The sequence below is a fragment of the Gossypium arboreum genome, chromosome 1 (genome assembly GCF_025698485.1).
Source record: "Gossypium arboreum isolate Shixiya-1 chromosome 1, ASM2569848v2, whole genome shotgun sequence".
NCBI classification, from domain to species: Eukaryota; Viridiplantae; Streptophyta; class Magnoliopsida; order Malvales; family Malvaceae; genus Gossypium; species Gossypium arboreum.
The window spans coordinates 112,651,855-112,673,243 of NC_069070.1; the positions used below are offsets into that span (position 1 = coordinate 112,651,855).

At 29.2% G+C, this 21,389-nt stretch overlaps 2 protein-coding genes across 3 annotated transcripts; one reads left to right on the forward strand and one right to left on the reverse strand.

The window, feature by feature from the left end:
* The first annotated feature begins 7,903 nt into the window (after positions 1 to 7,903).
* LOC108482124 (transcription factor bHLH123-like) lies at positions 7,904 to 10,759 on the forward strand. Of its 2 annotated transcripts, none has more exons than XM_017785233.2 (7): positions 7,904 to 8,513; positions 8,605 to 9,256; positions 9,390 to 9,500; positions 9,617 to 9,682; positions 9,775 to 9,840; positions 9,939 to 9,992; positions 10,074 to 10,759. In XM_017785233.2, the coding sequence occupies exons 1-7, from the start codon at positions 8,044 to 8,046 to the stop codon at positions 10,224 to 10,226; spliced, it is 1,572 nt and encodes a 523-aa protein (XP_017640722.1). In that variant the 5' UTR covers positions 7,904 to 8,043; the 3' UTR covers positions 10,227 to 10,759. The 2 variants fall into 2 exon arrangements, with proteins under 2 accessions (XP_017640722.1, XP_017640720.1); XM_017785231.2 differs by having other exon boundaries at positions 7,910 to 8,513; positions 9,936 to 9,992.
* A 5,882-nt stretch (positions 10,760 to 16,641) lies between these two features.
* LOC108480237 (probable NAD(P)H dehydrogenase (quinone) FQR1-like 1) lies at positions 16,642 to 20,859 on the reverse strand. The gene is made up of 4 exons (XM_053030483.1): positions 20,704 to 20,859; positions 18,080 to 18,173; positions 17,158 to 17,420; positions 16,642 to 17,055 (listed from the first exon to the last, which is right to left on the reverse strand). The coding sequence occupies exons 1-4, from the start codon at positions 20,724 to 20,726 to the stop codon at positions 16,824 to 16,826; spliced, it is 612 nt and encodes a 203-aa protein (XP_052886443.1). The 5' UTR covers positions 20,727 to 20,859; the 3' UTR covers positions 16,642 to 16,823.
* Between the last annotated feature and the right edge of the window lie 530 nt (positions 20,860 to 21,389).

A 21,389-nucleotide genomic window follows, 5' to 3' on the forward strand; every position in this document is an offset into this window, starting at 1 on the left:
TCGTAAAAATTTATGTGTTCTTTAATTTTTCTTTCTCTTTTCTTTGCGATATATATTGTCATTACCGACATTCTATTTTTTTACACAACCAATAGGAAAAGACCACATATATATAACTTTTATATACCCAATAATTGCACGTTCCCCTCAAGAAAAACAATGTATGTGCCATAATTAGTATTAGCCATTTTTCGGACAATTGCAACATCACAATGATTTGCTTAAAGCCATAACTACATATTTCATTACTAGTATCAACAAACTCAAACATGTTTGCCTTCACCATAGTTAATCAAAATTGAACACCCAACCAACACTTAATTTTTTATAAACTTTCTCCTCTACCAAGTTCTTTACTAAATCCCCTATGAGTAAACAAATGAGATAGTAAGAGTATTTTTTGAGTTGAAGTTTTAACTTGTCAACCATAAGCCCTTTATAATCCCTCAAGAGATAAATTTTTAACACCTCAGGAGATAAAATTTTTTTTATCTCTTAAGGGATCAACTCTTACCCTGTATGAGGTAAAATTCTAATCCATCAAAGGCTAAATTTTTAGTCTTACAGAGGATAACTTAATCCATCAAGGGTCATTCCTATATCCCTCTAGGTATTTCAAAATGGGATTATCCATGCATTCTTTAAGGGATGATTTCTTACTATCTCAGAAGATAATTTACCAAAAACCCTCAATGAGCAATAATGAAATTCCCTATAGACTCTCACAGAGGATTGATTGTTAAAATCTACAACAAAAAAAATCCCTTCACCTAATAGAATTGAGTCCGTTAAGGGACCTATCAAGCTAAACCGACTTCATTCAAATTTCTTCACAATTCTTTGTATAACGCCACCATCACACCAAATAACTACTTCAGTTTCTTGCACCCTATGAGATTGTGATACAACTAAAGCATCAAATATCAACTTTCTTAGGTCCCCACTAGGTCACTTTATAACCAACCTCATACTTGAGGGGGACATATTATTATACAACAAATATCAAGCCTAAAAAATATGCACCATATGCAAATATGTTAGATCAACCTAAAAGAAAAGAATGTTCAGAAATGGATAAATGTCATGCAAAGGGCAACTAGTGAGTCCCTATCAAGATTTGATAATAGTACCCACCAAAGATTAGGTAGCAGGATTAATAAGAAAATGGCAAGAACACCATTTCCAGGTAAAGACGTTGACCTCAACCAATCATAAGCAATGAATGGTTAAGCCTTAGGTTTTCATGAACTTTCATGTTGCCTAGGCACCCATGACACCTTTAGTATAAAAGGCTCAAGTATATTCACTCTAAAGTTTGAGCTTACCATTATTCATACTCTACTTGAGCATTTCGTAAACTTTCTTTATTCTTTGTTTCGGGAACCAATTTAATATTTTTTTTTGTTAAACATGATCTTTTATAATAACAAATTTTGTTATAAAGAATTGTTTGCTTCTCTCATGAATTAATGAGAATCTTTTGTATATATAAGACACTGGGTTGAAAGTGAGTATCTGCTTTGGAGTGTCCCACTCCTTCGATGGAAGGTATTGTCCCTGTGTAGTGGTTGTCTCTCGTACTCCTAGTAGAGCCCAAAAGGGTTTATAGAGTTTAGGGAGTGCCTCGGTTGGTGGAGATATAACTTGCAAGCTCACAAGAGAAGTGTTAGTATTGTGTTAAATATTATTTATGCATATTGCGCCTATGAGGGTTCGAACCCCCAAGGCAAAATGATAAAATATTTTCTTGGTAGACCAAGCTCTCCCATCAAAACTCCTTGAACCCTTTTGGGCTTTCCTAGGAGTAGGAAGACAAAAAATTGAGGCTTAAATCGGGCATAGACACCTCTGAGACAATACCTCTACTGTTCAAGGGTCCAATCACTGCTCAGAGGACGACACTCAAAAGCTTCTCCCAATAAAAGAGTGAACCCCCTCAACACAGTGTAAGTTAAATATATTTTAATACTCTCAAAATTTGTTATAATTTTTCATTAACCTTGACAATTTTTCCTTGCACAAGCAATTCCATCAATATTGTATTTGTAGCTTGTATTTTGCTTTAAAAAAAAAAGTATAATGATTCTTCTTTCTAAACAAACTGTAGTCATAGTTTTTTTTCTTTTTTTTTTATTTAAGAAAATACTGTAGTTATAGTTGATCCGATTTTTTAAGAGGTGAAGTCTTGCATGACCCGATTCAATGGCTAATACTTACAAATTTTGTAGTTCCTGATTTTATTCGTCTCCGTAGTAAAATTTAATAATATTCTTTATAAACAATATTCTTTAAATATAAAGGATAGAAATGTTTATTCCAAATATTTAGTGTTTATATTGAATGTCATTTGGTATTTGACTTTCTTTGAAATAATATAAAATGTTTAAAAATAACCATAAAAAATATATATAATTTTCATTTATCAAGTAATTTAATTATATTTTGTACTTAATTTCAAATAATATATCAAATATATTTTATAGTTTAATTTTTTAAATGAATAATTTAAATTATTTTTGAATATAAATTTTATAATTTAAATTTATTATTTAATTTTCCTTTTTTTCAAATAAAACTTAATATTCATAAAATAATATTTAAAAAGGATAAATCTCAAAATTATACATTAACTTTGATTTGGTGCAATTTATTGAAGTTTATATGTAGTTTTAGATTTATTTCTATTTAAAACTACTTTTTAAACTAAATTATTCCATTTAAAACAATGTTCAAATTCTAAAATATATCATTGGACACGTATGACTAGGATTATATAAAATAATATTAATTAGACTAATCAAAAGAAAAATAATTCTATTATGATATTAATGGGTAAGATAACAAATATTTAGTGGGGAGAAGTCTCTCTTTTATATTATTATTATTATTTTTCTATTTTTGGGTAACAATAATGCATTAATAATTAATGAATAAGTATTATCTAATATATTTTCTGTTTTAGATTAGCATGCACTTTTTATTTGCTAGAATTTTATATTTAGGTATAATTAATTGATGTAATGAGACCTTGACAATATTGATAACCGTGACCTTAAGATTTTAATGCTTTAAATTTGATTCTGAGTAACTTTTAAATTTATTTTGACTTAAATTTTAACATGTATGATTTTTTTCAAAAATAGAATATAATTTTTGTTATGCAGTCCAATATGTGACTTGCTATGCTTAACTATGGTTATAAATTCCAATAGGTATTGTTAATTTATTTTTTGATTTTGATTTTGTATAATTTTTTTAATTCTAACATTCATATATTTTATTTTATTTATGAAATTGAGATTATAACTTTACAAAAAAATGGGATATTTATTTTTTTATCTTTCAAAAGAGAAAAAAATGAAAATATTAATTGTAGTTGAATATAAAAAAGAAGAGAATTGATGGGTACGTGTAATATAAACAAGACAAAGGGGAAGTGGGGGCAAATGATTAGGAAGAAGAAGGGAAGAATAAAAATGGTCATTTTCGGGGCTCTGACTCTGAGAGAAGGGGGGTGGGGTCCAAATGTCCGTGCACGCGCGCACGCCGCGTGGACCCCACTCGTTGACTTAAGTATTTCAAAGGTCATATAAAGGAGAAGATGACGTACGCTTTGTTTATTGTAATGTTAATTTAAGGGACTAATCTATTCTTCTTTTCTTAGTCTTCCCTCCCTCTGCCGCCTCTCTACTTCTACCTCCCACTTCCCTCTTTTTTACCTTTTTCTTTTTCTCAACTACATACTTGAGATTAAGTTTTATGGATTAATGGAAATTTTGGTGAGGAGATAAAGAAATCAAGAGAGTAGTGAAATTTTTCAAAAACTTTTTTTTATCACCATTGGCCATAATTACCATCCTTTTCTATCAATACAAGTTTTTTTTGCCAAGAACAATATCACTTTATTTCAAAAATGATAAAATTTTATTTTAACCACTTAAGACGATAAATTTTTATTTTAATCATTTTCAAAGATTAAAAATAATAATTTTATTCTCTTAAAAAATTATAATTTCTTAACCCATCACTCTAAACGTCAAGCCTGCTGACTTTAATAAATCACTATCAACAGAGACATCAACATGAATCATTTGAATGAAGTATGGATCCTTGGCTGCCAAAATATCTTGATTGACATATGCACCAACAAAGTCTTAATCCCATCGACAATCAAACAAACCACATGGTTAACATTGAATTTATGGTAGGGAAAAAAAGAGATTTTGGGAATGACCTAAAGATGCCAAATTTTCTTCATGACTAGTACCAAAAAATGAAATTAATATTAGTCAACTGAAATTGGGGTGAACCATTTAGTGACGGCAATGAAAGAAGAAATGACTGCAAAAAGTTAAGGTAAGAATTCTCAACATTTACTACATTCCTGAACTGGAAATGGATTCCTTCACATTCTGTTTAATGCTCAATAAATAATTATTATCATCTTTTTTACATTTCCAAGTTTAAATTAATTTGCTTTAAACATTCACTTCGCGTATCCCAACAAACACTTTCTTTCACCATTCCTCAATTCACAAATAACATCCCCATTTTTTAGACTTAGCTCAACCTACTCCCTATTTTTCCCAAGGAGGTTATACGAACACTTTCACCCAATTTGCTGTATATTATCTGCTTTTATTTAAAATTTTAAGAGGAAATTTAATCATCCTTTTGTCTGATTAATATATTTTTTATATTCATTTTACGGTTTGTAAAATTTTAATTTTTCAAAATTTATGGCTACCATTCTGAACAATGTCATATTTAGGATTCAAACCTAAATTTCTCGATCAAATGCAACTCCTAGGGAGAGCACCTCTCTCCCTTGAAAATTTTTTAAGAGAATTTTAATATACAGTCAACTCTCCTCATTTGTTTGTCAAAATTTTGGATGTTATATAGAGGTACATATATAACAACATTTGAAATCTAGATAATATTCGAATTTTTAAAATTTTAAAATTAATAATAGGGTAAACTACAAAAATAGTCACTTTTGTTTGGCTCAAGTTACATTTTAGTCACTTATGTTTGAAATATTACATTTTAGTCATTTATGTTATTATTCTGTTACGAAGTGATCACTCTTCCGTTAAGTCTCGTTATCTTTCTAACGGTAATCCTACGTGCCAGTCCAACTAGATTTTAAGTATATCTGTTATGCTTCATCGGGCTAAATTATGCATTTGATTTACTATTATAATTACGTTCTTCAACCGGGGGAAGGATGACTATCCTTTGTACTATACGTCAATGAAACTTTTTAATATCGTACAATTGTTATTAATACTCGGATTTATAACAAGCCATATGGAATGCTCATCCTCACACTAATATATTGTAAAGTTTCATTGACGTATATTACAAAGGATAGTCATCCTTCCCCTAGTTGAAGAACGTAATTATAATAGTAAATCAAATGCATAATTTAGCCGGATGAAGTATGTATTAACAGATATATTTAAAATCTAGTTGGCACTTAAAATCTAGTTGGACTGCCATGTAGGATTACCGTTAGGGAGATAACGGAACTTAACGGAAGAGTGATCACTTCGTAACAAAATAATAACATAAGTGACTAAAACATGACATTTCAAACATAAGTGACTAAAATGTAACCTGAGGCAAACAAAAGCGACTGCTTTTATAGTTTACCCTTAATAATATTATTAATTAGTGAGGGTTAGATTGGATATTTAATTAAATTTATAAAATATTTTCATTTAATAAATTATGATTAATATATTTTTATATAAAACTCAAAATTTTATATAAATAATATCTTAACTAAAATTTATTATTTTCTTTTCAGTTATTAATATAATTAATTTTACTAAAATTTAAAACAAATAGATCTTATAGAAAACAAATTTAGTAAATGGTGTACTTCATACTTTATATTATAGGGTAAAAATAAAACATAAAAAAAAAAAAAAAACAGCTCTACAACAAACTTAGTCATTATAATGAAATATTATTATAAAGAGGATTGATTGTTAATTGCAAAAATTTAAATCTGTTCTTTAAGGATAAAGTTTTCATTTTAATTATTTCATTTCATAACATTATTCTAATTTAAAATAAGTTAAAATAATAAATAGATGAAAATTTTTAAATTAAGAGGGTTGATAATAGTGTTAAATTAAAAACATGTAAACTTTTCAACCAAATGCAACATGTGTGTTCTCTTTTCTAGCCTATTACATATATTTTCCAATGTGTATTAGAGTATATAATAGAATGAGTGTAATATAAAATATGCTATAAATTGGCTCCTCCAAGGTGGGATTTAGTTGTTATACTAATTAAACTAATTATAATCACTTTTTGCTCTAATTTATTTTAAAACAACAAACTTATAATTGCACTTCTTAGATTTGATCCTACAATCTCAAGACAAAGACATTTGATGAATTTGGGTTAAGGATAATAACTACTCATCTACTTTTTATTTGTTTGAATCATAAATAAGACAATTTTATTAAATCTAAAAATTCTACAAGAATGGGTTTTAGATAAATATATATATATATATATATACCATATTTTATGGTTTGTTTGTGCATATGTTGTTGGTTTTCAGACTTCTAATTAGTATTTGTTTGAATGGTAGCTAAAACATATTGATTCCAAATTTTATGAGATTGAAATAAAATTTAGGTCTTAACCCAATTAAAATTAAATCATGAGCTATGATTTCATCACCATATCTTTTTTTTCTTTTTAATTTTATTGTTGTATTGGAATATCATTTATAATGTATTTATTAAAATGAAACTATTTACTTTCTAAGAAAATTACCCACTTCTTTAAAAAAAACTACACGCTAATTAATTAAACTACTTATTTAACTTTTCATCATTTTAAATTACTTTTTCTAAAATATAAAATATATATGAAATATTGTGTTTTTCCCTAATATTTTTAACATAAATAAAATTATTATTTAATATACGAATGATGTAATTTTCCAATCCTACTTATAAAATTTAAAAACTCTATCTTTACTATATCAATTAATTACCCAAAAGAATAAGGTTTTCATGCAAACTATGAATCGATCCAATAGAGAAGTTGATAAGGTGACAATCTCATTCACACGTCAAGCATTTTATAATATTAAAATAATATTTTATTTATTTATGAAATTAATTTGATTTTATGGTTTAATTTTTGGAACAAATTTTATTTAACTTTAAAATCAATTTTATTTATTTCTTTACAATATTATAAATGGATGTCTCGTTTTTGCGTCTCTTTTGTAAAGTTTGTAAGCTTTTAACATTTGGTGTACCAATTTATTTTTTCCACATGTTTTTTTATTAGTTTTGTGAAAAGTTAAATTATTATAGAATGAAAATCATTGTAATTTTAACTATCAAAGGTTTTAAAATAAACATATATATATATATATATATATATATATATATTATTGTGTTTTAATTTTTAATTATGTTTTTGTGAAATGTTATAATTTTTAAATATTAAAAATAATTTAATTAATACATATAGTTAATTAGTATATATATAAACACCATTCTAATTTTTAAAAATTCAAAATATAATATATATAATTACAATATCATATATTAGTAATGTTATATTTTAAAAGTTAAATATAAGTAATGTTAAAATCAAATAGTGGGTGTCTATAATTAGCTCAACTTCGTGTTTTCCTTTAGAAGTCATCTTTGGTATGAATTAATTGTGCAAATTAAGCAGACCCTACATATAAAGTAATGAAAAAAACACTTTGAAAAAGGAGAAAATCAAAATTCCTATATATAACAAAAATGACTATGCACCATATATATATATATATATATATATATATATTAAAATCAATTTCAAAACTTTAACAGAAAGTTAATAAAGCATCTAAAATATTAAATCCAAAACAGAAGGGAAAAAAAATTCAATTTCAAAATGACCTTTCCCCTTGTCTTATCACCCCTAGAAATGTCAACCACATCCTGGTTACTTGTTTCACTATAGTACTGCCAATTAAGCTGTTTAATCCTTTGGCTGCTTTGGGTGTGTATGTTTGTGTGGTTATATATATATAACCTGAGATGCAGCAAATCGTTTTCTATCATTTTATTCAACCATAAAACCCCCCTCAAACAAGCCTCTCCATCAAACAGGTCCTTCACCATAGCAACTGTAAGGCAGCAGCTGAGTTTTATAGCCATGGCAGATGAGTTTAATACAGGAACTAATTGGTGGGATTCATCAAGGACAGCTGGTTCATCTTCTTCATCTTCAGGGCTTAATAACAGCTTTGGTTGGGCAACTGAAATGGTTGATATCAAAGCAGCAAGGTCTCCAATGGATTCGGTCTCATCAGTTTCAGGCAGTTCAGTTGTTTTCCATGATAACCCAAAGCTTCAAGTTGGACTCGGACCTGATCATCATCATCATCATCACCACCATCATCATCCACCTAGTGATTTACAAATGATGGGTTTAGGACTTCCTTCTCAAGCCATGGATTGGAACCAAGCTTTGCTGTAAGTACTTAAAATATACTTTGATATGTTTATATGTTTATTGTCGGTTTAAAGTTTTAATTTTTGTTATGTTCTTTTGTATTCTTAACAGGCGTGGGGATAAGAGTGAGGTTAGTTTCAGGTCGATGCTTCAAGATCATAACTTGAATGCTTCAAATGCAAACTATCAGCATCAACAGCAAGAAACAGGTGGGATTGGATCGTCTCAACTTCATTGGAGAGACAAAATGTTTACTGGGGATGCCGGGTTAAAGCAAATCGGGAGAGGGTTTTCACTGGATCAATCTCAGTTCAGTCCCCATGGAAGTTCCAGTGATAGCACTGTGACTTGCCAGAGCTTGCCTTCTAGTTTCCAGATGGATTCTTCTACAGCTTTGTATGGGAGTCCCTCAACCATTCTGCAAGGGCTATTGGGGTCAGAAAATCAACCACAACAACAACAACAACAATCCTCTTATGAGAATCGTTCAATGAATTACCAATATGGAGCAGCCGCCCCTACAAGTTATGGAATGAACACTAATGATCAATTGTTGCCTAATGCTTTGTCCAAAGTCCCACAATTCTTAAGAAGTTCACCTCCAAAACAACAACTCCATGGTCAGTTACATTTCTCAAACAATGCTCCGTTTTGGAATCCATCTGCAGCAGCAGCAGCTTCCATGACTGATCATGTTAGGCCTGGGTTTTTCCCCTCATTGCAAACCCAATTTCAAACAGGAACTTTCGATGAAAAACCAAAGGTGAACCCCCCTCCACGGAAAAAAAAAAAAAAGTGGATTGAAGAATCTTTTACTTCCATTTTATTTCTATATTAGGGTTTGGAATATATGTGTAGTTAGAATTTTTATTTATTTAATTTTCATATGTCAGCAGAATATATCCGAAGTTCGGGAGACGAGCACTGTGGTGAAGAAAAGTGGAAACGAACCCGCTTCTACTAAAAGGCCTCGAAATGAAGCCCCATCAACGATGCCAGCTTTTAAGGTACCATCACTTTGATAAAACTTTTCACAACAGGATTTTTTTTTTTTGAATTTGTTTTATATGATTCGATAGAAATATAAATGAGAATTTCATTCAATAGCTTTGATTGATCATAGGTGAGAAAAGAGAAGATGGGGGACAGAATCACTGCACTCCAACAATTGGTTTCACCTTTCGGAAAAGTGAGTTTTCTCTTCATCTTTTCTTTTTTTACTGTTCGTCAGTCTTCAGAGAAATCAAATTAAATGAATTTTTCTTAATTATTTATTTGTAGACGGATACAGCCTCAGTGCTATCTGAAGCCATCGAATACATTAAATTCCTCCATGCACAAGTCAGTGTAAGTTCCATGAACACCCCCACCTAGTATTCCCTTTTATGCAAATCATAAAAATATTAACAGTGTTGTGATAAGGTTTTGCGTTTTTCCTATAGCAGGTTTTAAGTACCCCATACATGAAAAATGAAGCCACCATACAACATCCTCAACAGGTACTATTAATATATTATTAATACAACATTTTTCTTGGTGTTATTGGTATAGAGTTGATATCTCATAATCTTTAATGGCAGAATCCTGAGAAGTCCAAGGACCCAGCAGAAGGACCTAAACAAGATCTAAGAAGTCGAGGACTATGCCTAGTGCCAGTCTCCAGCACATTCCCATTGACAAATGAGTCGCCTGTGGATTTCTGGACACCAACATTTGGAGGAACTTTCAGGTAGATGACTGAAATGGTGGGGGAAAAAAAAGGGGGTCCATAGATATTATATGTAAATGGAACAGATTCTCTGCAAACTATAGTGTATATTCTTATCAGGAAAATCAAAACCCTAGATACAAGTTGTTGGAGGGATGATAATTGATAAGGATGAAATTGGAAAGAAGTCCAGACTCCAAGAAGGGAAAATTGAAAGGAAAATTAGAAGATAGAAAAGGGAAGAGGACTCTTCAAAGAAGAGGGGGCAATAGCAAGGTTCCAACAACAGGCAAAATGATGCAAGGATTTGGGCATTGTTGAAGGGGACCATATGAGATATAAACTGATATTAATTTGTTTTTGTAATAATTGAAGAATAATTATTGTGAGATGAGAGGTTATTTTATTGGATTAGGAATATTAATTCAGAATTAAACAATAGTTGCTGATTTTAGAGGGCAAAAAAAAAAAAAAAGAAAGAAATAATTTAGAAAGAAAAATTGAACCCTTTGTTCCTTTATTTATTTATTTATAATTTTAAAATTAATTTTGTGTTTACCAACATTGTGAATAGAGGTGCCACTACTACCTTTAATTTAACAAGTAAAAAAGAAAAGAGAAAAGAATAATTGAAATGTTGAATAAAGAAATGTGGGGGAAATGTGAATTGATTGGAAATCTCACTTTTGATTTTGTTATTTGTTTGGAATATGTTAGTGGAAGTCAGAAGGTGGCCCACTCCAGCTCCTCCTCTCTTTCACCTTTTATTTTATTTATTTTCATTCCTTCAATTTTATAATATAATAACACAGTAATAGCATCAAGGTGTATATATAAGAGAATTGGAGGAATGTATGTAAAAATACTATCAGTTCATGCTTTTTGCTTTTCAATTGAGTGGTCACATTGAAGAGCTTCCATTGGAAGGTAAAGAAATAACACTTTATTATTTATATATCCTAGATAATAATGCTTTCTTGTGAAAAAATATCCTAGATAATAATTAGTATATGTGGCCTTCCCACCTCCTCTTCATCAAAACTACTTTTTTTTTTTTTTAAGATTATGACTATAGTATCATATTAATATTACAATACTTTATAAAAATTAATCAAATTCATAATAAATACATGAATATAAAATGTTAATTTTTGCTAATGCAAATTGTTAAAATACTGATTTTAAGTAAGTTAACTTTTAATTATGAAAAATTAAAATAGTATTTATAAAAGAAAAGTGAGATAGAACTGATTAACAGTTAAGTTATATTTCATCAATTATTGATTGAGTTGGATTAATTTATGTAAAATGAGGATGGCTTTAACATTCACAAAATCATTAATACATCTATTATTTATGTTTGTGGTTTACCAAGTTCACTTCTTTTGCATTTTAAAATAAGGTAGCATATGGATAAATTTTTTTAATTGGTATTTAATACATATGAAATTTATTTATAACTATTAATTAAATAAATTTTAAATATAAAATATTTATCTTCACAGATATAAATATTTATCACCCAAACACCATCGCATACAACATCCTAAAATTATTTACTAATTAGAAAATAACATGAATGCTAGTTTTATTTTAATATTTTAATATTATAATTAGATTTAATTAAAATAATGTATTTTTATCGCAATAGACATATTTAAGTTGACGAAATTGATTTTAATTAAAATAATATTTTTAACATTTATTCAAATTCATTGGTTATGTACATGCCGGTACAAGCAAAACTGGGTGAAACACATTGATATAATCCATATAAATTAATATTTTCACCGAAATCATATTTATCATTCAAGATCTACAATTTCAGTTGATGTGGACACCTAATTTTTTGACATATAGCATATTCATTTTATTGACATGTTGTAATTTTTTTATATAACTAAATTTTAATCATGCATTGATTAGAGAAGACTCTCATAACCTACCCTTACCTTATAAATAAGTGTAAATTTCATCACTAATTTCATAAGCTTTCTAGAATAACTTATTATTTAAAACATTTATAACCATATATAATAACTTATTATTTAAAACATTTATAACCATATATATATATATATATAAGAGAAATAATGATATTTCAATTGATTTAGAAATAACTTAAAACTACAATTTATTTTATTTTTTCATTCTCAATTAATTTAAATAAGTGATTCTTTTTATTAAAAATTAAAAAAAGTTAATTTTAATTCCATGTTGACTAGAGAATACTCTCATAGCACACTTTTCAATTATTTTATTTCCACATTGACTATGAAATACTCTTATAGCTCACTTCTTCATTATTTCATTAAAAATTAATTTTAATCCCTTAAAAAGTTAATTTTCACCTCACATTGATGGGAGAATTCTCCCATACATTTACCCTATAAGTAAGTGTAATTTCTTCGCAATTTTCATTAAAATTTAAATTTAATCTCACATTGATTAGAGAATACACTTGTAGCTCGCTTCTTCACTACTTTCATTCAAAAGTTAATTTTTATTCTACATTGACTAGAGAATACTCCCATAGCTCATTTCTACACTATTTTCACTAAAAGTTAATTTTAATCTCACATTGGCTAGAGAACACTCCTATACTCACACTTACACTATAAATAATTGTCAAATTCTTCACTATTTTTATTAAAAATTAATTTTAATCTCATATAATTAAATCATAAAATATTTAAAATATATTACCTTTTAAAAACTTAAGTATATTTTTTAACTATTGTTTCATCAATAATTTTAATTAATATGTCATTATTTAAATAATAACAATTTTATAACTTCAGTTTATTATTCGAATAAGATATACCGACCAATACATTTGAAGGCTAAGCATCTAAACATCTTTTCTCACAAGTTCAGAATAAAATATATAGCATGAATGCTTTAAAACTCAATAAAAGTACCATGAAGGCCCTTGTATTAAGAGATAGATTGTATTTTATTTAATTTATTCAAAAAATGAACAAATTAGTCTGTAGACGTTAAATCAAATAGCAAACTAGTCCTTTCAGTTAAAATTTCTATCTATTTCTATTGTTAAAAATTGGCGTAGCTGATCGAATAACTAAGCAAGTACACATAGTGTGTCCCATATACTTCATGTCGACATACATGAACCAGTTTTTAACAATAGAAATGAAAAAAAAAAAACTTTTAACAGAAAGACTAATTTACTTTTTAATCTAATGTATAATGATTATTTTATTCATTTTTTAGTAAAGAAAACAAAATGTAATCTAACTCTTAATATAAGAGTCTCTATAATACTTTTACTCGATAAAACTATTTTTGAGTATTATTATCACATTTTCAAACATTTATAAATAAAGTTAATTGAAACCTTTGTAAATATATGGGTAGAATTACTTGGCTACGTATGAATTGGGTGTATTTTTTATATTTAAATTTGTATAGCTTGGGAAAGAAAATCTTTGGGTTACCTCATGATTAACAAATCTAATTAAAAATTTCCAAGAAAACCCTACCATTTATAGGACCAAAAAAGAAGAAAGCTTGACATATATAACAGACTAATCATGAAGAACTTTATGAGATTCTACAATCTAATAATCTTCTTTTGTACTCTTTCTTTTTCTTCAAAGTAAAGAATAAAATGCACTAAGAATGTAAATATATAATCTCAAAAAAACTAAATAAATTATTTATATTATATCTTTACTCCTACTCTAGTTGGCCTCAACTTTTGCACCCATTGGCTACAAAAGAGCTTTGTAAACATATCTTGTACAGTTCCTTGGGATCAGTATTCTTTGATGATCAATTCACTTTATAAAGTTGAAAAATTAAAATTTCAACTAACATTAACTTTAGTGAACAATGACAATAATATTATATGTACCAGAATGAAAGAATCTAGGCATTGATCATTGCTCATCTCATAGTCTTCCATGTGATCCCCAAGATTTCTTAGGTTTACTTTTAGTAGTCTATATTTGTCATATCTCTTTAACAAGTTTTCATTTTTGTTTCCAACTCTTTTGTTTTTTGGGGGCCTAATATGTCAATTAGTATTCTTTATTTAAGTCTTTATTCATTAAAACCCTTAATGGAAATATACTTAAATGTGAGAATCTTGTTTTTATCTTCAAATCTCTTGAATAATACCTTAATAGTTAAATTTAAGTGAAAGAAAGGATCAAATTGACAAAATATACTAAATTTATCATTATGGCTAAAAAAAATTTTTTTTAGTCTTTCATAAGAATTTATGGAGTCTTTTTTTTTTTTTTTTGCATACATGAAGAATTAGTTCTTTGTTTTACTCGTTGGATAACGCTATCCGTTTTACGTTAGGTCCCCTAAAAAATTAGAAATCAAGCTAATTGATAAGTATTTATCTATAATGTACCTAATAACTAATCATTCGCATTATGTAGGCCCATTAAGGGGGTAGACGCTGGCCACAAGTTTTAAAACTACTCCATTGAACCTTCAACCACTAGTTAAGGTAGGAGAGACTCTTATCATCTCACCTAACTCCCGTGGTTATAATGTTGTTTCACTTTACTCATTGATAAAGAATGATATAGGCTAGATTTAAATTTAAAATGCTTGGAATTGATGAAAGAGGAGTCATAAAATGTAAGCCCCACTATTAAAATTTAATTCCAAGCATTTTATATTTGAGCTGTCCAAATTTAATGTTAATTAGTTAGGGCTTTTGATATGATATAATATCCCTTCCTACTACAATAATTAAGCTATTTTTCCAGAGTATTTATGCCACTTGAAAGCTAAAATATTTTATGTTAAACCCATCATTTTGGAACATAATTCATTTCATCAAAAAAGAAGTAACTTGTCTTCAAAGCTCCCTTACATATACTTTTTATTTCTCATCATTTTTTGTTTTCTTTTCTCCTCATTGTTTTATATTGAATTTATATCTAATATTCATTTTCAAATTCGAATAATTTAGTTTATAAAATCTAAGTAACTTTTAGTCATCGGTGAATCTCCTTCACCTGAAATAATCATTTGTTTAATGCTTAGATTAGTTACTAAAGTTCGAAGGTTTTTCTGAGATTGTTAAACTACATGAAAGAGAAATATCTACATTTTGAATCAGGTCAAATCTAAATAAACAAAATGTTTATTGACATGAGATCCAAGTTTAATACAAATTTGATCCTTCTTGAACTATAAATATCTTTAGTACAGATGAAACAAAAAAATTAAAATCAAAATTAAATTATAAATTTTAGTGCCAAAACACCAAATTTATCATTTTGTTGGCTATAACTTGTTAGGTTATTTAGTGTATGAACATAAGAAGACTTAATTCATACATAAATATTAAAATGATTTGGCATAACTTAATAATAATCAGTACAAAATTAAAATTAAAATGATGAGTTCTTGTTTCTTATTTTTCTAAATAAAAATTACTTAAAATAAGTTAAAAAATTTCCTCCCATTTCGTGACAAAGTGAAAGTAATTCATTACTAATACATGTATTACGACATGTTAAAAATAATACCCAATCAAATAAAACAAATTCATGTATTAAGATGTGTTGGAAAATAATATTCCACTAAAATGAAGCAACAAATATGAAAGGTTTAAAAGCAATTTTATCAAACCTTTGCCTATGCGGTCCTCTAGAATAAATTCGATAATATATATATATATATATATATTGGGGATCCATTAATATAAATAACGAACAAGAAGAATAAAGAAAATTGAACACATAAATATTTACATAAAAAACCCTCAATTTAGTGTATAAAAAATCATGAGTAAAAGAGACTTCACAAATGAGAAGAAAATAATTTGAAAAGTACAAGATAGAAATAATAAAAAAAACAAACCCTGAACTCAAAATACAAAGTCCTCTGGCTGAAACATAAAATTCTCTTAAAGCTCTATTAAAGTTATTTCTTAATCGTGTTATGTTGTATTTTTTATCAACATTTCTAGAGTTACTAAGGCCCTTTTATAGGCTAAATTTAAAGGTCAAATATGATTAAAATGTCTTAAATTAATCAAAGTTCGATTAAAAAGAATAATCAAAACTTAATTGAAAGAAAAAATTCAATTTATGTGAGAATACATCGTGACGTCGTATGTCACTTCATCGAAACGCCGACTCTGTTCCGTCCAAAATGCAAATAGTGTGCGTATACCTAAATAGTAGGTTTCTATCGGTCATCAAAATTTGATAATTCTGAAGCAGAAAGAAAATGTTAGGTGGATATAGGTATTTTTAAGTAGGGAAATTGGTGGACATCTCTATCGGTTTGGTCTTACAAAAGCTCCCCACAGCCATTTACATAAGGGTCCCTAAAAAAGGCAACCACTTGTAATAGCATAAAAAGTGGGGAATATAATTGAACATTGCAATTCCAACTCAAGGACCCAAACAAAACAAAAGCCTATGTTAATACACAATTTGACATTTAATAAATCACCAAACTTACCATAAATCAGAAACCAATGTAAGGTGTAACACACGTACAAGCATGTACCGGGACATGAATTATTGCTTTCTTTTCATATTTGTAAAATATAGAGAACTGAAATTCTAGAAAGTAAAAAAATCAAAAGGACAAATTGTGGTTTTCCTGTAGTAATTTGAAATCAGGCAGCTGTCTTGAGTTTCTTTGTGATTCCGGCAATGTACTTCCCTTGGTGGAAAGCTTGCGCGAACTCAAGTTCGGATGGCATTCTTGTTCCGTCCCCAGCATAGGTTCCTGCACCGTAAGGGCTTCCACCCTTCACTTGCTCCATCTCAAACATGCCAGCACCAAAGCTGTATCCGATGGGAACAAAAATCATCCCGTGGTGAACAAGCTGAGTGATTGCAGTCAACCTGTGATTAATTTGGAAAAGATACAAGTTAGGTTTTCATAGCTGTTCCATTTAATATTTGGTTGTCGTAAGTCTATCATATGATGCTGATATAAGAACTTACGGTGTAGTTTCTTGTCCGCCACCTTGAGATCCAGTGCTATAGAATATCCCAGCAGGTTTTCCAGCAAGTTGCTGAGTTCTCCATAGACCACCAGTTGCATCCATAAATGCTTTGAATTGGGCAGACATCATGCCAAATCTTGTTGGGAAGCCAAAAATAAACCCATCAGCCTCAGGAAGGTCATGTGGTGTAATGATCGGTACATCACTTTTTGGTGGTGCACTCATCTTTCCAAGAATCTCATCTGACAGAGTCTCAGGGACCTGTACCAAATGTATGCCACAGTTACTTCATTTACTTTATCAATTCTATGAATGTTGCCTAACAAATAAATCTTGTGAAGCTTCTTATCTATATATATATTTGCAACAGCAGAGCTTTACAAAACTTGGTTAAAAAAATGGAAGGCAACGAATCAAATCAAGGAGGTTCAATGCAACAACAAAGCATATTTGTAAAGATTTCATCAATAAAGAATATCAAACCAAGAAACCACAAGATGTTCAAATAACTAATGGGCAATAAGATATGGGATAGCTGATTAAGATCTCTTATAGGGAAAATGGTCAAGGGTTCTCAAAAGGAGACAGCAAAATGACAAACTTTTAAAAAGCACTAATTAAGTAAAATATAGCTTGATGGAGAAGAACAGAAGCATTAGAAAAGGAGGCTGGGGAAAATATATACATTGCAATCGAGTATGAAACAGATGAGACCAAAGCCTAGTTAATGACTTGTGACCAGACATTCTAAACAATTTACCAACCTTGAAACCTTTGGAGAATAGGACCAATAGATTGCATTTTAAAATCTCTTTTCACCTTCCTTATCCATAAATAAACTGTTCATTGCTTTTAGGTTATCTAGACTACTATAAAGAAAGCAGGTATTTCAACCACAGCAGCATGCTACAAATTATTACCTGCCATAGTTTCGCTTCAACACCTTCAACAGATGCTGCCCCTTTCTTTATCTCCTCTGCTAGTTTTTCCACATGTCCATACATGGAATAGTATCTATAACATCAGCGAGAAGTTTTGATCAAAAATTATTTAAAAAAGAAGGAACAAAAGAAGTTCCAATAAAAAGAGACACTATATTTGCAAAAGGATTAAGCATAACCGAGGCTAAGAGAAAAGTATTCTAATGAAAATAATAAATACAAAAAAGAACTTGATTGAACCAAGAAATATAATAATTGAAACCAATGTATGTTTCCAGGTAATAAAAAGGACATAGCAGTTTTCACGAATTATATTATACATTATGGTCATGAAATTTTGGCTCGACAACGAGTCATTAGGCTATCATCAAAAAATAGTATGGTCAAAAAGTTTAACTAAATTTAAGACACAACTGGACCACTTAGTTTGATTCACACGACAAACTGCCAATCACAACATCATACAACTTTGTGCAATCATGATGAACAAGCTACAATAAACCACCAATCAGCAAGTGTTGAAGTCTAAGTTAAAATCACACAAAAGCTATATCACAGTTCAACATTTAGTGTGCTGGCTCATAAAACTCAATTTTGATAACTATTTTAAGGAAAAATGGAGATACACTAGACCATCAATCATGGGCAGATACATGACCCAAAGAGTAGGGGAGCTTGAAGATCAATGCCAGGATAAATTTGTGGCAGAGGAAAATTCTAGAAAGGGACATATAAGGGGTCAGAAAACAGAAAAACTATGAACCAACCAAAAATTGTCTGCCCATCTTACCATACATCAGTATTCATCTACAATAACACAGGGCAAAGAGTTCTAAGGTGAAAGCTGCCACAAACTAGGATACCAGAATAAAACCAAAAAAATTAAGCAACCAGTATTAAACTAGCAGATTGAGTGCATAATGACAACTGCATAGTATATAACTAATCACCCCTGAAGAGAGCATGCTATGCCATACATGATACCTTGTTACAAGGGAGAATAGTTTCGGTCATTTCTATAATAAACTAATGTCAGATGTCGCTTGCAGATGGTGCCAAGAAATTTATCTTATGTCAATACCTACAGATGTCATTGCTTTTGAATTCCAAGAATGCATATGAGTAAAGAATAAGCATACAACAAAAGCATCCAGAGATATCCAAAGTGCATACAATCTATAGTAATATAGTAATTCAATAACATGCCAAATGTAAGTCTAATATATGGTCATACTAAAAAACATTGCTAATGGTATACGATTTTGTAATTCAAAACAATAATGATGGAATCTAATGTCCTTAGCCCCACCATTCAGAATCTCAGATAGGTTTAGTTTCTTAAGAACTTGCTCTGGCCCCAAATAAAATAAATTGCTGACTCCACTTGAGCCCTGTTTAAACTTGCTCTTGGAGGAACCTCACAAACAAGTACAGATAAGGACAGTAGCAACTGCAACTAAGTGACATTGACTCAAGTATATATATAGGGAATAGTTGTGAGGACATTCTTGATTCATCTAAAACTCAAAAATATGTCGGCAAATACAGAACTAGATCCCCACTCCCACCCCCCTAAAACCGACAACCTGTCTCCATATTATTGTTCAACAAATTCAGTTCCTTACACAGGTTATGTCTTAGTTACCACGTCGTCTCAGAGAGCAGTACAAAAATCGCTAGTTAATGCATAATGCAAACATAGTTTCATCTTTAATACAAATACTAGCAGACATTTAAGAAAAAAAAAACAATTAATCCGACAGCATAATAATTTTAGAAGCTAAATCTCCAACTAGAACAATAAAACATAGCCTTTCTCAACCCAAATCTATATGCAACATGTAAGTTTTCCAACAAATAGCAAACAATTAAATCATGGTTTAATAAAATATGCAAAACAGATCCAGTTAAGAGTTCATGGTTTACTGACTAAAAAACTGTCCTTGATAGGCTCATTTCCTTTTCTACTTCCTAATCAGTTTTCCCATGTATCAATTCAAACAAACATAACCAAATTGAACACAGCTTTAATCTGATTGACCTTTTTGATTGTGCCTCATAAAATAGCCAAATTAATCCCATTACCAACAAAAATTAGATGAAAAAGAATCTGAAACTACTGACATCGTAACGTCTATGGTTATTTCTTAACTAATTGACTCCAAAATCAACAGCCGATAAACAAAAACCAATTGATATTGCATTTCTCCGGTATCCAACTTGAAATTAATTTCAAACTCAAATGATTAAAAATCGCATTTTTCCAGCTCCAGAAATTATACTTTGGGGAACTAAATCTTACTCTAATTATTGTAAGATTAATTGAAATTCCAAACTTTCCGTTAAATTATAAATACAGAAAAGAAAAACCGAGTTCAGCAGAATCAACTCAAAGCAATAAACTAATTTAAAAAATTAAATCAAAAGAAAGCTAAAAAAAAGGGAAAAAAATCACAAATCTCAACTCAACTGAAGTAATAAAAAAATCAATCAAGCATCACAATCAAACAGCATTTCAAACCCCACACCCCCCCCCCAAAAAAAAAAAAAAAATAATTTTTTTTCAAAATTTAAGAAGAGGGAAATAGAATTAAACTACATACACAATATACACTTTGGTTGCCATCGATGAATTCCTCAGAAAATTATGACAAGAAAATTCCCTTTTGTTTGAAGTTTGGTTTTGTTTTTTTTTTTTTTTTGCTTTTTAATCAGAAAAGAATGGTTGCAGAATGTGGGAAAATGGAGGAGGCCGAAAGCTGTATTTATAGTTGATTGCAGGGTTTAATGTAAAGGGTGTTTAATTAGTTAGTAATATTGTGATTAAGGAAACGGTGCCGTACGTAAGGGGTTTTAAAATGGGGTTGGTGGTTTATTTTAAAAACAATTATGAAATTTAATGATGAGATGTTGTTGTCACGCTCATCATCATGCGGGTCGTTACACATAATAAATTTAATGCTTCCTTTATTACTTTTTATTAAATTTGTTGACTAAAACTTATTTATACCTTTTTTATTTTATATTTTTAACTGTTCTTTAGGTCTAATTATGGCCTCAGTCTTTCTATTTTTGAACTTTTTAATTTTAATTTTTAAATTGGCCATTTAAATATTCAAATTTAATGTAAATACAATGATAATATTATTAATTGAACTTCAATTTTTTTAATTAGATAAGTAGAGGAGAATTATATATAGAGTGATTGAATTTGAAAATTCCAAAACATATAGGGAGTGAGGGCATAGTTAAACTTTTTTTGTAACGAATTTAATTGTTTATAAAATTT

Coding starts and splice junctions, on each gene's coding strand:
- LOC108482124 (XM_017785231.2), top strand. CDS start 8,044: ATGTTTGTGTGGTTATATATATATAACCTGAGATGCAGCAAATCGTTT. Junction 9,257..9,389: donor CTTTCGATGAAAAACCAAAG/GTGAACCCCCCT, acceptor ATATGTCAGCAG/AATATATCCGAAGTTCGGGA. Junction 9,993..10,073: donor CCATACAACATCCTCAACAG/GTACTATTAATA, acceptor CTTTAATGGCAG/AATCCTGAGAAGTCCAAGGA.
- LOC108480237 (XM_053030483.1), bottom strand. CDS start 20,726: ATGGCAACCAAAGTGTATATTGT. Junction 17,421..18,079: donor TTGAAGCGAAACTATGGCAG/GTAATAATTTGT, acceptor CATTTGGTACAG/GTCCCTGAGACTCTGTCAGA. Junction 17,056..17,157: donor GGCGGACAAGAAACTACACC/GTAAGTTCTTAT, acceptor AATTAATCACAG/GTTGACTGCAATCACTCAGC.